This window comes from Eulemur rufifrons, chromosome 15 (genome assembly GCF_041146395.1).
Source record: "Eulemur rufifrons isolate Redbay chromosome 15, OSU_ERuf_1, whole genome shotgun sequence".
Taxonomy (NCBI): Eukaryota; Metazoa; Chordata; class Mammalia; order Primates; family Lemuridae; genus Eulemur; species Eulemur rufifrons.
In genome coordinates, this window is record NC_090997.1 from 81,228,588 (window position 1) to 81,248,999 (window position 20,412).

General features: G+C 38.8%; 1 protein-coding gene across 1 annotated transcript in view; it reads right to left on the reverse strand.

The window, feature by feature from the left end:
- The window catches only part of MOXD1 (monooxygenase DBH like 1), an 86,252-nt gene extending 66,795 nt beyond the window's left edge, over positions 1-19,457 (reverse strand). The window contains exon 1 of the mRNA XM_069489176.1: positions 19,109-19,457. Within this exon, the coding sequence (XP_069345277.1) occupies positions 19,109-19,372 (264 nt within the window). The 5' untranslated portion in view covers positions 19,373-19,457. The remainder of the gene's footprint in view (positions 1-19,108) is intronic.
- Between the last annotated feature and the right edge of the window lie 955 nt (positions 19,458-20,412).

Below are 20,412 nucleotides of genomic sequence, written 5' to 3' on the forward strand. Positions count from 1 at the left end.
TAGACATAAATGAAATGAAGAGATACATCACAATGGAGTCTACAGACACTAAAAGGTTAATAATATTATGCACACCTTGATGCCAAAAAATTGGATAATTTAGATGAGAAACAAAATCTTCAAAATCCACAAACCAGCAAAACTCATTCAGGAAAACAAGAGACACTCTGAATAGCCCTCATGGGTAAAGGAAAAAAAAAAAAAAAAAAAAAACCTCCCTACAAAGAAAATTCTAGGCCAAAAGGCTTTCACTTGGAATTTTACCAACTATTTAAGGAAGAGGTAACACCAATCTTTCACAAACTCTTCTAGAAAATAAAAAAGGATGGAGTACTTCCCAACTCATTTTTTTTTTATACCAGCATTACTCTGATACCAAAATTAAAGACATTACTGAAAAATTACAGACCGCTGTCTCTCATGGACCTAGATGCAGATTTTCTTAATAGAAATAGAAATATTTCTTAGCAAATAGACCTCAACAATATAAAAAAGGTTAATATATCATAACCATGCAGAGTTGTCTCAACAATAGAAAATCAATCAATAGAATTCATCACATCAAAAGTCTTGAAAAACAATGATAATCTCAATAAATTCAGAAGAACCACTTGAAAATATTCATCCATTATAATATTGCTCAGTAAACTAGCAATAGAAGAGTATTTCCTCAACCTTATGAAGGGTACCTATAACAAAAACCTACAGCTAACATCATACTTAATGGTGAAAGACTGAATTCTTCCCCACTAAGTTTAAGAAGAAGTAAGTCCTGGAACAAGGCAAGTATAGCCACACTCTCCACTTCCAGAAAGCCCCACTGTTGACTGTCTACCTCTGACAGTTTATCTCGGTCATTTCCCTGCTCTGTTTTGCCCTCCCATTCTCTAACTAAGGACTTCAAAGTTCTGCCCTTGACGTTATATTCTTCCATCTTCACATTTCATTATTTGGGAATCTCATCTACTCCAATAATTTCAAATTTTTACCCTTATTCAGCATCACATATCCAAAAGTCTATTTTCACTTGAAAGTTTCAATGTCATTTCAAATGCAATAAATCCAAAATTGTATTCACCTTCCACCTGGAAGACTAGTTTTCCTGATTTTCTTTAATTATGCTGCCATTCTCCTAGCCATCCATAGTCAAAACTTCAGTCTTCTTTAGCTTCTTCCCCATGATTCACATTCCACAGATAGCCTCTGCTCCTATCAAGTCTTCCTTTGAAAAATAATCCACCTTTTAGTTCTATTTCATTTCAACTCCTATCTCAGTTCAGATTCTATCATTTACCTCCTTCTGTTAAGATCTTCCTTGAATAATAACTCTCAGTGTGTCACTGCATTTTTTTCAACAGTATATAGCACAAAATTCTGTAATTTAGATTCCAGGTTCCCTAAAATTTGGCCAAACCTGGCTTTCCTATTATTAATCTTATGACATACCCTCTATTATCTATTTATTGCTCCCTTCAAATACTCGGCCTTTTTCCAGCTCTTTACTTTGTTCTTTGCTGTCTCCTCTACTCTCTTCATTTGGCTGAGATATCCTCTCTACTAACTCCACATACTTAATCTCTTCCTTTCCTCCAAGGCTCATGATTTTATTTCCTCTGTGAAGTTATCTTTGATCATTCCAACTGAAAGTGATCATTCCCCCTCTGAATCCTTATTCTTCTATATACATTCCCATGTAACATGCAATATATTCTAGACATTGCGTTATCTTTCAACCACGTGATAATTGCCTAGAAATAGACAGATAATCTTGTTCATCCAGTTATAAATTTGTGCCTTTAGAATAGTTGTTTATATTGTGAGTGTAAAAAAAAAATAAGGTGTTGGGGGGATAATCGATTATTTTCCCACTTGCTCTTAATTATATTTACATATGGTTAAGACCTAGTGTGGAATGTGTTTAACCAGATGCTAGAATGAGTTTGGGTCTGCATGATCTGCCTCGTAGACACATCTGGCACTGAAAGCCAGGAACGTTGTTGTGACCTTTTGGCCCCCACATGGACATGAATCTTAGGAAACTGACATTAGTCTTTAGAAAAAGGAGTTTATACATGCAACAATTCTTTGAAATTTTTTTACACAAGGAAGGAATTTCCTACCAATTTTAAATAAATAAGAAAAAAACAACAGATCTGAGAGAGAGAGAAGTCATGTTTCAGAATATTTGCTAGTCTTAATTTATATCTTCAGTACCTAACAGAGAGATTTGCCTACAGAAGATGCTCATTAAATATTTGTGCATGCTTTAAAAAGGAGTGTCCTGCCTTTCCTTTTGTTAAATCTAAATAATTTTAAAATTAAAAGATAAGAATACAAGAACTCAGTATCGATATTCACAATTTTGTGGTATAGGAATAGTTTAACTTGGTGGAACCGAAGTATTCACCAGTAGTACCTTAGTTCTTCCTTCTGTATTAAGAAAATTCATGGACTGTTATCAAACACAGCCTTCATGGCATCAATATTACACAGTAAAAATAGCATATTGGCAAATCGTAAGAGCACAATTAAGTTAGGTAAAAGGAGAGAAAAAGACAAAAAAATTCTGGGTCTCAAATTTCCTATCATTCAACTATTCTTGCTGAGAGGAATAAAAACAGGAAAAGAAAGAAAACGGTAAAGAGAGAAGGAGAAAAAGAACACAAGCCGCTCCAAGAAAAGTCAGCATTGAAACCATCAGTCTTGAGATGTAAATTGGTTAAATCCCCCCTAAAATGCAATGAGTTTGAGTTTCCTTACAGTTTGACAAAGGGATAAACATTATTCAAGTGGATAATCACATGAATAGTTATTATGTTACTATGACCCTCAAGAAAAAAATCCTGTAGAATGAAACTAACACAGTAAAACATTGACCAATTAAGAGCTCAAATACTGGTAAAGTCATCAAGAAATTGATATTCAGAAAACCACACTGTATAGTACTTATGAGATATTTAAGGAAATTTCCTAAACCACTTTTACTACATCTGATTTTCACCTTTAGAATTAGAACCAGATGATGGCCTCACCCCTAATCCCTGTCCCATTTAGTGAATGGAATCACATGCAGCTCTATGGTACATCCACGGTGAAGACTATTCCTTAGCCATTTTCCTATAGTGCTTGATATTCCAGGATGTCTAAAATAAAAATGGAAATACTGATTGCAGCATACTGTCAGTGTCATGCCTGATGTCACAGCCATTAAAATGTAATTGTATCATATACACATTCAATGTATTGTACATATCAATACAACATAAAATACTGATGAAAGTAAGCTCCAATTAGGAATCATTAAAAATAGGCTTTTGGGGGGTAAGAGAGTTGGGGAGGATTCAGATAATCACGATTCTGTAGAAATTTTATAGGAGTTTAAGAAAAATATGTCAATTTTTTAATAATGTGAATATTAAGGATGATATGCAGAAGTCATTCTTGTTTTCAGTTATTCAGTTTTAACGTTCTGCAAAGTGAAACGTAAAGTCCTGTTAGCCCGTAGGAATGGCTTGATGTAGAACTCATATTCTAACTCAAATACTTGGATTAAGATCAGCTTCAATATAAATTGTCATTGAGGTATTATTTTTTGTTTTTATTGTGGATTGTTATATTGATCATGTATTTAGCTTGTTCATACTTTTTTTAGATAAAAAATTACCTGTTTCCTTTGAAAATTTGAGTTAATAATTAGACTCCAGTAATAAGGCTAATCTTCAGTTGTGTCACAAAAACATCATTCCTGAAACATGTTCTTACAAGATTTTTTTTCTTTTGAACACTTTATGCTTTGAAAAAAATTAAGAAATATATAATTGAGGTTTCAAAATGCCATGTGGCAACAGTAATGGAAGTTACCATCAAGCAGAAGTTGGCAGGAAATTGACGTTTATTATGTCGCATGATAGCGTGAGTGCTGACCATCACTTTCAAACTAAGATACCAAGATGGCTATGACTTCTTGTTCAAAAACATGATTACGCAGATGTTAAACTGGTTCTCACTCATTGTCAGTCTATTCTTCTCTCTTAAATAAAATCTTTGACTGGTGCTGTGTTGAATAGGAGGAAGTGAAAACTCACGGGTGTAACAAATGATACAAACAGACCTTGGTTCAGCTTAGAGAACTGAATGTAAGCACAGCTGCAGGAAGATTCTTGAGAAAAATGTTACCATCTGTCATCATTTTCTTCAACAGGTGCTTGTAGTTTTTCTTCTTTTTCTAAATCTCAAAAGCCCTGTTACTTCAAACATTTCTGTTTGTAATATCAATTTCTATAAATGTTAGGGTGGTTTAATAATATTGATAGCATAATAATAAATATTTGTGGGTCAAAGACAATCTTTGATCCTAAAAAAATCATAAATCTGTATAAACAACGATATAAACACAATCTTCAGAGTTCAATATAAGCTAATCTTAATAAGTTATTTCTTCACTAATCTTAGAAATTTGAGTGGAATGTCAAAATAGAAGGGGCTTGTCTTTTAGAAACCATGTCAGATAAAACTGAAACTTTCTATGTCTCATAAGGGCTCCATTAAATACCCACCAGAAAGCCAAAATATAAACCCTACAGCTTGTGTTCCAATAAAAAGAGGTTCACCTGAGCAATTTGTTCTTTAAGTGCCACCTTCTAAAAACACACATCCTGAATTTTCTCCCACAGCCAGTCATCTCATTGTAGTTTTCATGTAGAATAATTTAATACTTTGCTATAATTATAGAATCATCAGAGATATAGTATAAAATTAAAAATTTGACTCTTCATCTGGAACAATATACTTCAGCAGAAAAAAAACAACTTCAGAGTTCATAATTCAAATAAGATATAATTTTACCTTCATCCTATCCCATCATCTTAATTTTCAAAAAATTTTTAGATGACTTCTCTTAACTGTCCATGACCATTTTATATGAGAAATAAATTTTGAGGAGAAAGCTGGTTCCTTCATTCAATCCTTCCTTCCCCTTCCCTTCTTTCCTTTCTTCCTTCATCCCTTTCTTCCTCCCTCCCTCTCTCACTTCCTTCCACTCTTCCTTCTTTCCCCCTTTTCCCCTCTCCTTTCTTTCTCCAACACATTTTATTGAGTGACTACTATTCTTCAGACCCTGTTGCAGGGCTGAGGGTACATGATTGGTACAGGACAGTAGACAAGGTCCCTACTATAATGGAACTTATAATTTACTAGTAATATTAAATAATACTGTATCATTTAAAGAAATTTAAATAATAACCAAAAATTTTTATCTAAGTGCTTACAGAAAAATAAAATAGAGATTACAGAGAGGGATCAGAAGGCTACTTCAGGCTGGGTGATCAGAAAAGTTACCACCGAGGCAATGATATTAATACTTAGGCTGAGAAATAAACTATAGTTCGGAGCCAGCCAGCCAAAGTGTGGAGGAAGTAGATTCTAAGAAGAAAAAGCAGCTACTGAAAAGGACCTGGAGAGGAAGTTGGGTCATCCAGTGTGATGAAGCAAATAAAAGCTGGTGGGGTGGAATGGTAGAGCCCAAAGGGGTACATGAGGTCACCAGGCTACAGACATTGTGATGCCTTATAGGTTATTGTAGGGAGCTATAAGCAGCAAGGCTGCCGTGTGGAGAGTGAAGGGAAGAAGGAATAAGAGCTGGAAGACAGGAGTCTGGCAGGTGTCCCGTGGGTTCCAGTTTGAGTGGTAGTAAAATGGAGAGAAGTGGACAGGTTTTAAATTCGGTCCGGAGAAAAGTCAATAGAACCTAAAGATGGGTTCTATACACGGGGTGAAGGAAGGAGAAGAAACAAGGATAACTCCTAATTTTTGACTGGCACTAATAGGACGTGCCATTTACTAAGAAGGGGAAAGCTGGGAAGGAAACAGTTTGGAGGTAAATCGGGTTAAGTATAAGATGTCTATCTAGACACTGAGAGGGCAGGTCAGGAGGCAGAGAAGACGCAACCTGTTCTAAGACAGGTCAAAGCAATGCACCAGCGGGGTGGGGGGGGGAGGGGCTCAGAATCTCCCCAACTGCACATTCTGCTTTGCTCTAAAAGCCCCCCTGCTCTTGCCTTTGAGTATACACAAATCTTAAAACATTCCTTTTCTTCTTTTTCCTTATTTTTTTCAGATTTCAAAACTAATATTTGTCCATTATACAGAAATCAAATATACTGAAATTCATAATAGGAAAAGAGACAAAATACTCGATGGTCCAGGGCAAACCTATCCACAGAGACCAGGCGAACTTCTTGAAGCAGACTAAAAAAACAACACAGTTTTACAGTTGCTAATGTCTTCCCTTCTCTTCATTTCTTGAATAACCTAAAAGCATGAATGTGAAGTGAAGTGATTTTCAGCATCACACTCAACTTCCAAGATGACCTGAAGGATACCTAATCCTGGCTCCCACTGAAGGAGGATTTGTCTCAAAAATATTTTTTAAGAGAAGATCACACAGTATTTAACACTTCCAGTGACAAAGCTCATGATCTCACAATCGCACAGGGCAACCCACTCAATTTTAATACCTCTGATTGTCAGAAATGCATTTTTTATACTAAGCTAAAATCTTCTACCATTTAATGTATATTAATTGGGTCTTTTTTTTCTTTCTTCTGGAGCCAAATAGGCAGCATCTAATTCATATTTCTTGAGGAAGACTGTACACTACTTCAAAGACACTGATCATGTCTTTCTCATTGTTCTTTCTCCAGGCAAAATATTGCCAGATATTTCCCATTCCTTAGGTACCCAGATTTCCAGAAGTTTCAACCATCCTTGTAATTCTTCTTCATTATGCTCCAGTTTATCTACATGTCCTTTAAAAATGCTATTCCTAGAAGGAATCCTCTAGTGTTATCAGCCCAGGATAGAGTGTTATGTCAATTCTACTTCCCTTGATGTGAACAGTAGAGTTTACAGGTGATTATTGTATTTCTGTGTTTAGCAGCCACATCATATTGAGTTTAAAATGGGAAAATACTTAGAGCTTTTTCATATGAATTTCAATTAAGTACAACTTTGTACATTTGTACATACATAGCTAATTTTTTAACCAAGTTGTTGAAGTTTACTTATATTCCCAGTTAGTTTCCTGTTACTGTTTTAGTATATCACTATCTTTTAAGTCCTCATTCTGTAACCCAATGTAGCCAGTGTGTTAACAGGTTTGGATATGGGTGTTTAAATATTTACAATTATAACTAATTCAACCGTAGTCCATATTCTACAAGGATACCATGAGAAACTCTGTAAAATATATTACTATGACTCAGATGCACTATTTATTTAACACCCTAATCTACAGTCCAGCAAATCAAATACAAAAGAAAATGCAGTCTTGTCATATAATCTATGTTTATTGAAACCATGCTGGCCTCTAGTCATTAATGACTGCACAGTGTTCACAAACCAATTGCTTAAAGATTGGCCTCAAATTTTCTCAAAAATTACTATCAATCTCCCCATCTATACATTTAGTGCACACCTTCTCCCCAAGTTGAAAAGCTGGGATATTTTTCTTCATGTGGTCTTCTGACCAGTCTCACATTACACTAAATGATTAATTCATTACGATAATATCTTGTATTTATTACTTTCAATGTGTCACATGCTCTGCTAAGAGCTTTACATGCCTATTTCATTTAATCCTCACAAAAGCCTGTAAGTTAAATATGATGATCTCCCTTCTTCACAGAAGGAAACTGTCACTTAGAGAGGTTAAGGAGTTTGCCAAAGGCCACACAATAAGTAGCAAGCAGTGCTGGAATTCACATTCAGTCTAGAAGATTTCCTGTTCTTAACTGCTTAGCAGTTATTCAGCAGGTATTTCTTGGGGATTTGCCAAGCATGTGGAATTGTTTCTGGTACCTCGGGAAGATTTGGCAGCATTGACACAGTCATCAACTTGCAAATGTTCCATGCAGACTCAAATAAGACACTATTATCTAGCACTCCTGCTACTTTTCCTCCTTCTCTCTTCTGTAACTGTCTCTTGAGGGCATTTCACTGCTTATTAGTAACCTTGGGGAATGCAGAGGAAAGGGAAACGATATGAATTTACATAACTGGAAAGACTCGAGAATTTTTCCAAATACAAAGAGAATCCATTTTGTTACTGTTAGTTGTAATAAGAGATTTTAGGGCAGAATAATTCTCTTGGCTTAAACATAAACTGAGAATTACTGGGGAATTTCATTTTATTAATGAAATGAAATAATGTTGCATTGATGCCCTGTAACCAAGCATAACTGACACATTTTAGGCTTGTGTGTGCAGTTAGTTAATCCTGTTGCTCAGAAATACAGCAGCTGGTGCCAGGTGACAAAAGGTGCCCAGGAATGGTGGAGGGCTATGAGGATGAGAGAAAGATTTCTGGTTCAGCATATTTTGAAAACACACCTCTACTCCCAGTTCAACACTTGTTGCTCCTGTCTCAGTAAATAAATGAGAGAAAATACTTAGAGTTATCAACAAACTCATTAAACTTATCTCACAAGTGTTGTCATGCCAGGAAAATCCACCTTATTTTCCTATTTAAAAAAAAATAATCTGAAATGTCCAAGCTATGCTAGCCTTTGCTTCCAACACCAACTGGTCATTCCGAATGGCTCCTTATGGAATCCTGCTTTGTATCACCATGCCCTAGGTCTAGAATCTTCCAAGCTTCTGCAAGCTGAGTCACCTGATTCCTCTCAAAGAACCTAACCACATAAGTTCAGTAATCACCAAACTTGCCTCCACATTGAAATAAACTGAGAAACTTGAAAATATATTAATGTCTGTGTCCACTCCACAGAGACTGTGCTTTAATTGGTATGGGTGAGAGGGTCCCCTGGCAATGGAATTTTTAAAAGATCCCAAGTGATTCTAATGTGCAGATGAGTTGGAAACGTTGACATAGGAATAGGAAGTATCTTTCTCAGTTCTCAGTTCTCTATTAAACTCTGCCAGTTTGTTACTGGACTGCAATCTGCCATAGCATGAATTCATCTTGTCCCTATCCAAAAGGAACTGTGTGTCCAAAGTACCAGGATGCCTAGTGTCTATGTGGCTTAATCTACCATGAGTTTCTTCGTATATAGGTGAAGTTTCAGTGCATAAACTCTACAGGATTAAAAAAAAAAAAAAGGCAGCAATTCAGTTTTTTCTTAAGAAACTAAGATGTCAAAGGTTAAGTCTAAAAACTGCATAAAAGATGGAAATCTTCTGCAGAGGACCATTTTTTGTTGATCTAGCTTCTCAAAGTCCTTTAGCTCTCAAATATTGTTGAAGATGAGAAAGAATACAGAATATAAGAGTCTCTAGATCAAAGCTTGAAAGATTCTAGTTGAGCTTAGTAAACATCTGTGTAACAGTGCCACAGAAATAGAAAAGAGAGCTCATGCGGTTCAGACACATTTGAAAAAACATTAATTATATTTCTTCCAGGTAGGCAGTTTTCTATATTTAAGGTCTACTGAGCTCTTTGATGCCCACGCCAGATAATCTTCTTCACAGCATACAATATTTTGAATTGTAAGCACTATGGTTAACCTCAAAAGACAACATTCAAAACTTGGAACCCTTGCTTTCCTTGATGTTTTGACTATCAGTGCCACATAGACACACTTCTTATCACATCACTCCATTTTGATTCTCTACATAGCACTTATCACATTCTGATATTTTTCTTATTTATTTGTTAACTATTACCCTCCACCAAAATATGAGCTCCAATAATACCACTGGTGTTATCTCATTCAATGCTATGTCCTCAGCACCTAGAACTATTCAATAAACCTTCAATAAATATTGGCTAAATGAATAAATAAACATTCCAAAATTCTCTGCTTATAGATGACTACTTTATTGAGACAGCCATGTGAAAGTCACAAACGATTTCCATGCTGTGTGACCTGGAACCCCATGTTTGTACATCTACACAATGAGAGAAATAAGATATTGACTTCATAGGGCTACTGTGAGAATTACATGGGGAACACACTTTAAGGACTTATCACAATGTATGGCATATATTGAGAACTCAATGAATGAAAAATCGTATTACAAAAATGTATAACTGTGACATGTATAGTGGAACAAAAGTAGTAAGAGAAATACTACGATTTTATTTTTTCATTCTGTTTATATATGTATTTTAGTATACATGTTCTTTCACTACTTAGGAAGAAAATTGGACTGTTTTTACATGAGCTACATCTTGCTTGCAGAAGAAAGGGCACCAAACCCAGGCTCAGAGAAAACAAATCCAAGCTGCTGATCTGTATGGCCCCAAACAAGCCATGTAATTGTAACCTAAGGCTTAGTTTCCTCACCTGAAACATTGGGGGCATCGGGGAAGGGGTTTGAGAAAAATCAACCAAACTCTGAGCTTTTAAGGGGCAGCAAGTACGCAAAACTTCAACATTTAACTGGTAGAAACAAGAATGATATAAAAGTTTTCTCATCATTTTTGGCAAATTAGATAAATAAGAAAGACCTCCATAGTAAATTCAATTTGTTCTCTAATTTGTGTAGCATTCAGATGTAGAATCCCAAGCTTACAGTTAGCAAAAGTTATCCCTTTGAAATCATTTTTGTAGAAATTTTTGCTTATATGCTAGATGATATCCTTATGAGCAGATTTTTTATGAGCTCTGAAATTTAACAAGTTAAAAAGACATAGATATGGAAGAAGTTTCCTGGAGAAAGACTGTTCTGTTTAAAAGTTCTTTGCTAATTATTTCTTTATGTTACAATAAAAAGCACTGTGAGTCATCCATATGGAAATATTTTATTACATATGGATCAAACATTTCCAGAAACATGATGATATGTAATGAATTCATCCCTTTTGTCAGTAACTGTTGTAACAGGACTCTATTACAAATGATGAACCAATAAACCACTGTTCACTTTCTTTAAAGTGGACTATTGCCTCCCCTTCCAGCGCTCCAGAAATACGCTGTAGGTTGCCTGAAGCCTTGAACTCCGTTTGTCAATTCAGGTGCATTGTTTCCTTGGCTGTTCAGTCTTCCCGTTTCCTCAGGCTAATTATGAAATCCTCTGCTCTGCCAGGGAGAAGCATACAGCTGAAGAGCATCATCCCGGTTCCAGAATTACCCTGAAGCATGTGTCCTTATTACTAATGTGCAAAGCATGAAGCTCGGACAGGTCCCCTCGTCATCTGGAAATCAGAGGGCACAATCCGAAGACTTATAAATATCTCTTAACAAAGCACCAGCTGAGCTGTGTCAGGGATGCACACGCTCTTCATTTTTCCCTTACAGGCTTTCAATTTGCTTTCCAAACATTTCTTTGTTGCGGTTGGCTGGGGTGCGCTCAAAAGAAGCACATCGTTAACCACAAAGAATGCTCAGTGTTTTCTGTGATTTCAAATCGGTTCTAAGCACTTCCTCCGCGAGTGGCCCAGCAGCAATTACCCTGCTGCTGAAGACACTTCTCATCACAGAAAGGCTTCAGTTTCAGAGACAGCCGGCAAGCTAGGCTGTAAGGAATGATGACATATGTTTCAGCTTCCATTCACTGGTGATGTATACCCCCATAGGAAGGGTGAATCAATTTTGGTGCAAATTCAACAGGCACATCCAACAATGCTGCTCTCTTCTCAAACTCACACAAACTGAGCATTCATCAACTGCATTACTTGCCTCAAATGGGCACTCACAGTTGCTAAATGGTTTGGGTAGGGGTGGAGTTGCTCTGCGTCAAAAAGGGGCAAAGAACAAGGAAAGGACACAAATCCATCAGGGAAATGAGAGTGGAGCTGATTCACTGACACAAAATAGTGAGGTTCTAAAAAGCCAACGCAAAAGAAAAGACTGCTTCCCACTCCTACCTCTGCCGCTTCTGGGAAAAGATAGTGTAGAAACTGACCTCAGCAGCATCCCAGAAGCAACGTTCCCACAAGCATAAGCTTCTCCAGAACAATTTGTCCAATAGATTACACAGAGATACGCTGCATTTCATAATCACAACATTTCTCTCTTTTCTTCCCCATTTTGATCATACCTGGCTATACACCTTTTGAGGATATATCTCCATAAATGATCAGAAAGGTTACAAAATGGGCAGGGCAAATTTCTATAATGGCACGCATCAAATATATAGTTTTAAAGGTAGCCAAACCTATTGCTTTAAGGCAAGGAAATTCATAATCTGATTTTTTAACTCCGCGAGTCTGCAGGTAAATGTCACAGCGCCCTCTGGAGGTAGTCTCACTGACTCTAACCCTGAATTAGTGATTGGTAACCACTGAAAAATATAGGGTTGCTGAGGTTCAGGAATCTTTTCTCTAGGGGCTTGGGGGGAAGGAGGTATGGAATATGAGGACAGTGGGAAAATTACCAATTGTTTAGTAACTCCTTGTGAGTGGGGTGTGCAGGGGTGTGTGGGGGTGTGTATTTGTGTTGAGGGGTAGGGTGGGAGGTGACAAAGTAAACACCGCCCTTAATTTCAGTAGTGTCAAGAGAGAATGGATACATGCGGACAGGTACTCAAAAGTGGTGGTAAGGGAGGTGCTTCAAGATGACTGACTAATGCATCTGATACTCACCTCTTCCATGGGGAGGAACCAAAATAGCAAGGAGATAATCACACTTCAAACAGATGATTTAAGAGAGAATATTGAAATTCAACAGAGAAGTGACAGGAAACACCAAAAGCAAGGAAAATGAGGAAAGCAAGGCAGCCTGCTCAGCCAGCATTGACTGGGGAGCCGGGAGAGGTTCCCCAATGCAGGGCAAGGGTAAGTGAGAGATCCCCAGTGGTCCACACTCCCGCTGTGGACTCCAACAATCTGAGCCAAGGGAGAGCCTCTCAACCCTCACAGACCCTAAGACTAACTTGGAGAGTTGCCTGGAGACTGTACAGCAGTATTGCTCCAGAGAGGGAGTTCATGCTGGCTCCTACACAACCCCAAGTCCTAAGCAACTGCAGCATGGCACCATGTTAGGAGCCCAATCTCCACCAGACTATGTCCTGTCCTGGGGCCCAACAGTCCCTGTATCTCCACATCCCTAAAGCCACTGGCAGCAACCCTGCCCCCTCGCCCCGGAAGAGAGGTGGCTGCACATTTTCATATGTCACTTGCAGGCCTGGGGACTGGTCCACCCAGCCCACTGCAGCCATTACCAACAGCACTGACCTATTGGTTCCTGGAGGTTTGTCACAACACTGATACTGCCATTGCCCACACTACACATGCTTCCCAGGGGCTCAAGAACCCACCCGGCCCAATACTGCCATTCCCAGCATCTTAGCAAGACACCTGGAGGCCCAAGAATCAGCCTTCCTAGATTTGCTAACACCAGAGCCAGCATACACTGCCTGGGGCCCACAGACAGGCATGCTTAACCCGCTGCTGACACCACTGGGGCCCAAAGACTGGCCCACCTGCCATTCCAGTCCCCAGTCAAACTTCACCACAACTTCTACCAACAAATGCATTCTAAACCACCAAGGAAATAATAGACACTACTGACTACTTAAAGCCAAAAAACTACACAGAGACTACACTACAGCACACATTCAGAATCAAAGCCAAAGTACCTCACCCAACCGATATCATAGATATATCTTTAAGAAAAAATCCTCCCCTACAAAACTAAAGTCAAAGTATTGGAAAAGCGATTGTTATACTAGAGTCACAGATATCAACTAAGGATACAAGAAACATGATACAGAAAGGAAATATGATACTTTCAAAGGAACACAATAATTCTCCAGTAACATATCCTAATAAAAAAGAAATTTATACTAGGCAGTGTGGTGTGCACCTATAATCCCAGCTGCATGGGAAGCTGATACCACTATTATAATATGAACAACTATATGCTAACAAATTGGAAAACTTAGATGAAATGGCTAAATTCTTAGACAACTACAACTTGACTTGTTATACACTGTCATGAAAGCACATAAAATTTAAAACCATTGGTTGACTGAATCAGGAAGAAGCAGAAAAGCTGAATAGACCAATAATGAGTAATGAAATGAAATCAGTAAAAAAAAGTCTCCCAACACAGAAAACACAGAAAAGTCCAGGATCAGATGGCTTCACTACCAAATTCTACCAAACTTCCAAAGAAGAAATAACACTAATTCTCCTTGAACCATTCCAAAAAATCAGAGAGAAGAGAATTCTTCCTAACTCATTTTATGAAGCCAGCATTAGCCTGATACCAAAACCAGACAAGGACACAACAAAAAAGAGAACTACAAGCCAACAACCCTAATGAACACTGACACAAAAATTCTCAATAAAACAGTAGCAAACCAAATCTAGCAGCACATCAAAAAAATAATACACCATGATCAAGTAGAATTTATCTCAGGGATGCAAGGATGGTTCAACATACACAAATCAATAAATGTGATATATCACATAGACAAAATAAAGGACAAAAACTACATGATCATTTCCACAGATGCAGAAAAAACATGTGATAAAATTCAACATCCCTTCATGGTAAAACTCTCAACAAACTAGACATAGAAGGAACCGCAACATAATAAAGGCCACATATGACAAACCCACAGCTAACATCATACTGAATGGGAAACAACTACTGAAATCCTTTTCTCGAAGAACTGGAAGAAGACAAGGATGCTCACTATAACCACTCCTATTCAACATTACACTGGAAGTCCTAGCCAGAGCAATTAGGCAAGAGAAAGAAATAAATGAAATCCAAATTGGAAAAGAAGTCAAATTGTTCCTCTTTGCTGATGATATAATCTTATATCTGGAAAAACCTGAAGACTCCACCAAAAACCTCTTAAATCTCATAAATAAATTCAGTAAAGTTGCAGGACACAAAATCAACAACAAAAATCAGTAGCCTTTCCATCCACCAATAATGAACTAGCTGAGAAAGAAATCCAGAAGAAAATACCATTTACAACAGTTACAAAAAAAAATAAATAAATAAAACACCTAGGAATAAATTTAACCAAGGAAATGAAAGATCTCTACAAGAAAAATTACAAAACTCTGATGAAAGAAATTGAAGATGACACAAACAAATAGAAAGACATCCATGCTTGTGGATCAAAAGACTTAGTATCATTACAAGGACCATACTGTCCAAAGCACTCTACAGATTCAGTGTAATCTCTATCAAAATACCAATGTTATCTTTCACATAATTAGGGAAAAAATCCTAAAATAGTATAGAACCAAAAAAAGAGCCTGAATTGCCAAAACAATTGTGATCAAAAAGAACAACACTGGTGCCATCACACTACCTGACTTCAACATATATTACAAGGCTATAGTAAATAAAACCACATGGTACTGGTATAAAAACAAACACATAGACCAAGCGAACAGAATAGAGAATATAGAAATAAATCTATGTATTTATAGCCAACTGATTTTTGACTAATGTACCAAGAACATACATTGGGGAAAAGCCATCCTCTTCAATAAAAGGTGCTGGGAAAATTGGATAACCATATGCAAAAGAATGAAACTGGACCCTTATTTCTCACCATATACAAAAATCAACTCAATCAAGATGGATTAAAGACTTAAACACAAGACTCAAAACTATAAAACTACTAGAAGAACACATAGGGGAAACATTTTAGGACATTGGTCTAGGCAAAGATTTTATGTTTAAGACCTCAAAAGCACAAAACAAACAAAAATAGATAAATGAGATTATATTAAACTAAAAAGCTTCTACACATCAAAGGAAACAATCAAAAAGAGTAAAGAGACAACCTACAGAATGGGAGAAAATATTTGCAAACTATTCATCTGACAAGGGACTAATATCCAGAATATACAAGGAAGTTAAACAACTCAACAGGAAAAAAAACCCAAATAATCCCATTAAAAAATGGCCAAAGGACATGAATAGACATTTCAAAAAAGAAGACATATAAGTAGCCAACAGGTGTATGAAAAAATGTTTGATATCACTAATGATCAGAGAAATGCAAATCAAAATCACAATGAAGTATCATCTTATTCCAGTCAGAATGGCTATTACTAAAAAGACAAAAAATAATAGATATTGGCAAGGATGCAGAGAGGAGTGTAAACTAGTACAGCCACTGTGGAAAACAGCATGGAGATTTATCAAAAAATTAAAATTAGAACTACTGTATAATCTAGCAATTCCACTACTGGGTATCAATCCATAGGAAAAGAAATCAATGTATCAAAGGAATACCTGCACTCACATGTTTATTGTAGCACTATTTGCAATAGCAAAGCTATGGAATCAACCTAAAGTATCCATCATCAAAGGAATGGATAAAAAAAATGTGGTATAGATACACAATGGAATACTATTTAGCCATAAAAAAGAATGAAATCATGGCACTTGTAGAAACCTAGATGGAACTGGAGGTCATTATGTTAAGTGAAATAAGCCAGGCATAGTAAGACAAATATTGCTTGTTCTCACTCATTTCTTTCCTGACATCTACAGACATTTGGGCTTGTGATAGCTATTTAGCCAACAATCCTCTACCTGGCTGATTAAAAGTTACTTATATAGTTATCAAGGAATTAACATCTTTTTGAATAAAGAGTTTAAGACAATCCAAAAACTAAAAGTCAGAAAACAATTTTAAAAATCTACAGTTTAAATTTAAAATTAAATAAGAAAGGATGAAATAAAATCCTTTCTTTTATGGATGAAAGATGAGGTGACTGGAATATTAACTTAGGTTATTATCAGCCTGATGTCATTGTCCAACTATCAGTGGCTGCTACATATACATTGACACCCCAGAAGCCAATGTTTTTTGTTTCATTGTTCCATGTAAAGTTTATTCTCACTGGGAACAAAATTACACAAAATCCTAAGTCCACTGATAGAATCATATATACTACATTTAAGAATCCTTTTTACTTTTTGGTTTAGTTGCTGAAGATACCCTTCTCACACTAGTATATGAAAAATTTCAAATAGTTTCTAGGGAGAAGATTCAATTTCAAGTATTGGAAAACAGAATCACCAGCCTGGATGATGCAGCTGGAATTAATACATTTCTTTTTATTTAATTATTTATAGTATTTGGTGTCTTTCTTCTTTTAAAATGAGTTGTAAGTAAATTGTTTTTCCACTTAACTGATTAGCATAATTTAATTGTATTTTATATGTCCAAAAATGAATACAATGTTTAAGGAAATGGAATGGCAAAAGATGTCAGCGAAATAAGAAAATGGCTATCCTTTATATATGAAAATAAGGATTTCATTTCCTTAGGAATAAAAATGGAGGGGAAAATCCTATTTCTTGCTCATTAAATATTTGAGAAAGCATCCATTTCTAACTTACCTCATACTCATATATATTCACTAATTACTTTAAGAAAAGTTCCATGTTTCAAAATCAATCTAAAGAGTACTTAATTAAGTCTTATGCAAGCCTATGAAGAAGAACTAGCAGTGTGAAAACACTCTGTAGTTTAACAAAGTCTGTGTTTGTAGTGGGCCCATTGTGGCATGTTGAATCAGGATTCTACTCTTGGCCTTTCATTTGACATCAAATTCTAGAACTGCAATACTTTGGGGAAAAATAATACCAAGGTAACATTTATGTGCTCTGATTGATAATATTACTATAGTAAAATTTCTCATGCCCCCTTTCATAGAACATGCAAGAATAGTTAAAAGGAATATTACATTCTCCACCCTAAACAGTCAAAAATAAAAAAAAAAGCCTTGGCCTGAATCCATATTTAAATAAGGTATTGTCTACTTCATATCACAGGAGAATAAGTCATTCTTCTAGTGAGGCCTGTGTTTGAGATCAAATCCTTGGTTCACAAAATTTAATGTCTGAGATGCTGCAACAGAAGAAAATTTACCCATCAGTGACTTCAGCAGAATGCAATCCTCATAAACTTTATTTTATTAGAGTTGTAGAGTTACTTATTTTGAGAGGAAATGATTAGTTTATGAACAAAATAGATAATAGGGTGGCTTTGAACTTTTTATTGTTGTCACTTCTTTCCTGCCAGAGCTCAGTGCCAGAATTAGGGCTCAGATTTGATGGTATCTCGGAATGGTGAGGAAATCCAACTCAGAAGTCGGGGATAAAATTACTAAGAAATGCACTCAAAATCGATCAGGAAACATGGATTTTAATACTATCAAAGCCTTAATGCAATGCCAGAACAACTAGTTTTCATCTCGATCAAGCGATTTTTAGCAAAGGGCAGTATTTTTGGATGAATTTAGATAAGTAACAAAGAGTGTATAATCACCACGATTGAAACTTTGGTCACGATCAAAGATAAAAAGATATCCAGGAAACTTACCCCTAATTGTTCTGGTCATCGCACAACTTTTTTTTTTTTTTTTTTGCTTTTCTATTCAGAAAGGCACACCCATGAACAGGCAATGGCGCTAGACTCTTTCAAAGCAAATCAGCAGCTGTCAAATTAACTTTCTTAGCTATTAAAATAAGTGAAAATTTTTTACCGCTTAATAGGAGATTTGGCCTGGGGACCTTAGGTTTTGAAGGTCTAAATGTGGCTTCCTAAACAGCTCTTGGAAGAGCAAAGTTCCTAAGCGCTTAAGGATCCTTCATTCATCTGGAGGATGGTGTAGCGGACACAGCCACAGCGCTGCGCCCGGGGCTCCAAAACAGCCAGGATTTGGGAAGTTCTGAGATTCCCACTCCTAGACTGCAAGACCGCAAAGTGCTAAAGCTCCCTGTCCCTCCACACCCCCCACCCCTCCTCCTCTGAGCGCCGTCCCGTTAGGTCCCCAAGCCGAGATCCTTCTCCCTTCCCATCAGGGATGAAGGGGGCTATGTGGCAGGTGTGTAGGTGAGGAATCTATTACGTGGGGCGCTGGGAACAGGATAGTGTTCAGAGAAGGTAAACTGCCTGAGGTCACCCGCGCTCAGCTTCCCGGGACGAAAGCCTGGAGCGGCGCGGTGGAGGTGGGGAGCGCAGCTACACGCGCGGCTTGGGCTCCGGGGAGCAGGAGCTGGTGAGAGTGTGCGGGGCTGCAGGGGGGCGAAGGTGTCCCGGCTTGGCCGGGGAGAGACAGAGCCGGTTGTCCCGGAAAGTCTCGCACCTGCACCCTCCCTGGGGTAGGGACGGGACTGGGCTCAGCGGGGCGGGCTCCGGGAGGGGACGCGCTTACCTGTAGGTAGGGCCGCCCGTGGGCCACCCCGCCCACGACGATGTCGGCCGCAGCCATGGCCCCGTTGGGCGAGAAGCCGAAGCCCACGTAGCCAGCGGTGCGCACCTCGAGGCGGAAGGCGAGCCGGCTGCCCCGCTGGCCCCAGCCCAGCCAGTACTTGCCCTCCGAGTCGAGGAGGGTGCGGTGCGGGAAGGTCCAGCCCGAGTCCCCCGCCGCCGCCCCGGGGAGCAGCCCCCACAGCAAGAGCAGCCCCCAGCCGCACATCCTCGGGTGCCTCCTGCCCGCCGGCACCCGGGCTCCAGCCTCTGCGGAGCGAGGAGCAGGCACAGGGAGGGCGGCGGCGAGCGGGAGGCCAGGGACCGCCCCCGGGCCGGCCGGGAGGGGCAGGACCCGCTCTCCCGCCTTGGGCGACCGGCAGGACGCGCCCCGTCCCGCCCCGTCCCGCCCCGTCCCGCCCCGTCTCGTCCTGTCGGGCCCCAGCCCTGCAAACCCTCGCCCTGCGGAGCCCTCCCTGCCGACCCACCTGCCGCCCCCACCCCTGACTTGGTCCAGAGGTCTGGACTCGGTGGGAGGAAAGCGAGGGGCTGCCTGGAAGGACACGGAGCAGGAAGCAGACCCGAGAAAAGGGGCCCAGGGCCGGGGGAAGCAGGAGGGCGAGAGAGTCCAGCAGCTGGAAGTGCGCGGCCCTCGGGGAAGGGGGCGAGGAAGCCCGAGAGCGAGAAATTGAGGAGGGGCAGCAAGTTTAGCCTAGGAGGGGAGGAGCTGAGTGAGCAAAAGGGATAATCCCAGGGTGTGGTGGAGAGAAAGCGAGAGGAAGTCCCGTCCCGGGCAACCTTAACACCTCTGTATCCGTTGTCGAATTTCCAGAGTCCTCGCACCCGGCGATGCCCCTGCTGCCCTGGAGGGACCCGGTTCACCTCCCCCAGCACATTTCTCTCACCTTCATCCTGCGGGGGCCCCGAATCTAGTTCCTCACGGCAAGAGTCGGAGCCCTGATGCTTGCTTTCCGCCTAGGTTTTTGTTTGGATTGCTTTGGTTTGGTTTTGATGTGACAAATTCTGCCAAATTACCATCAGCAGAGGAGGTCAGGGTTGAATTGTCATTTGAGAGTTCGATTTTAATTTAAAAATCTTCTTTTCCTTCTGTTTCAAGTTCTGGCTATAGCCTTGCTTATCAAAAGTTTGTTTTGTCTTGTGTTGTTTTTGCCTCTACCTTGGATCACTCCTGTCTTCAGAATGCTAGATACTAATATGGCAACTATAAATTACCTTCCTTATTTATCTGTTATACTCTATGTTTCAAAA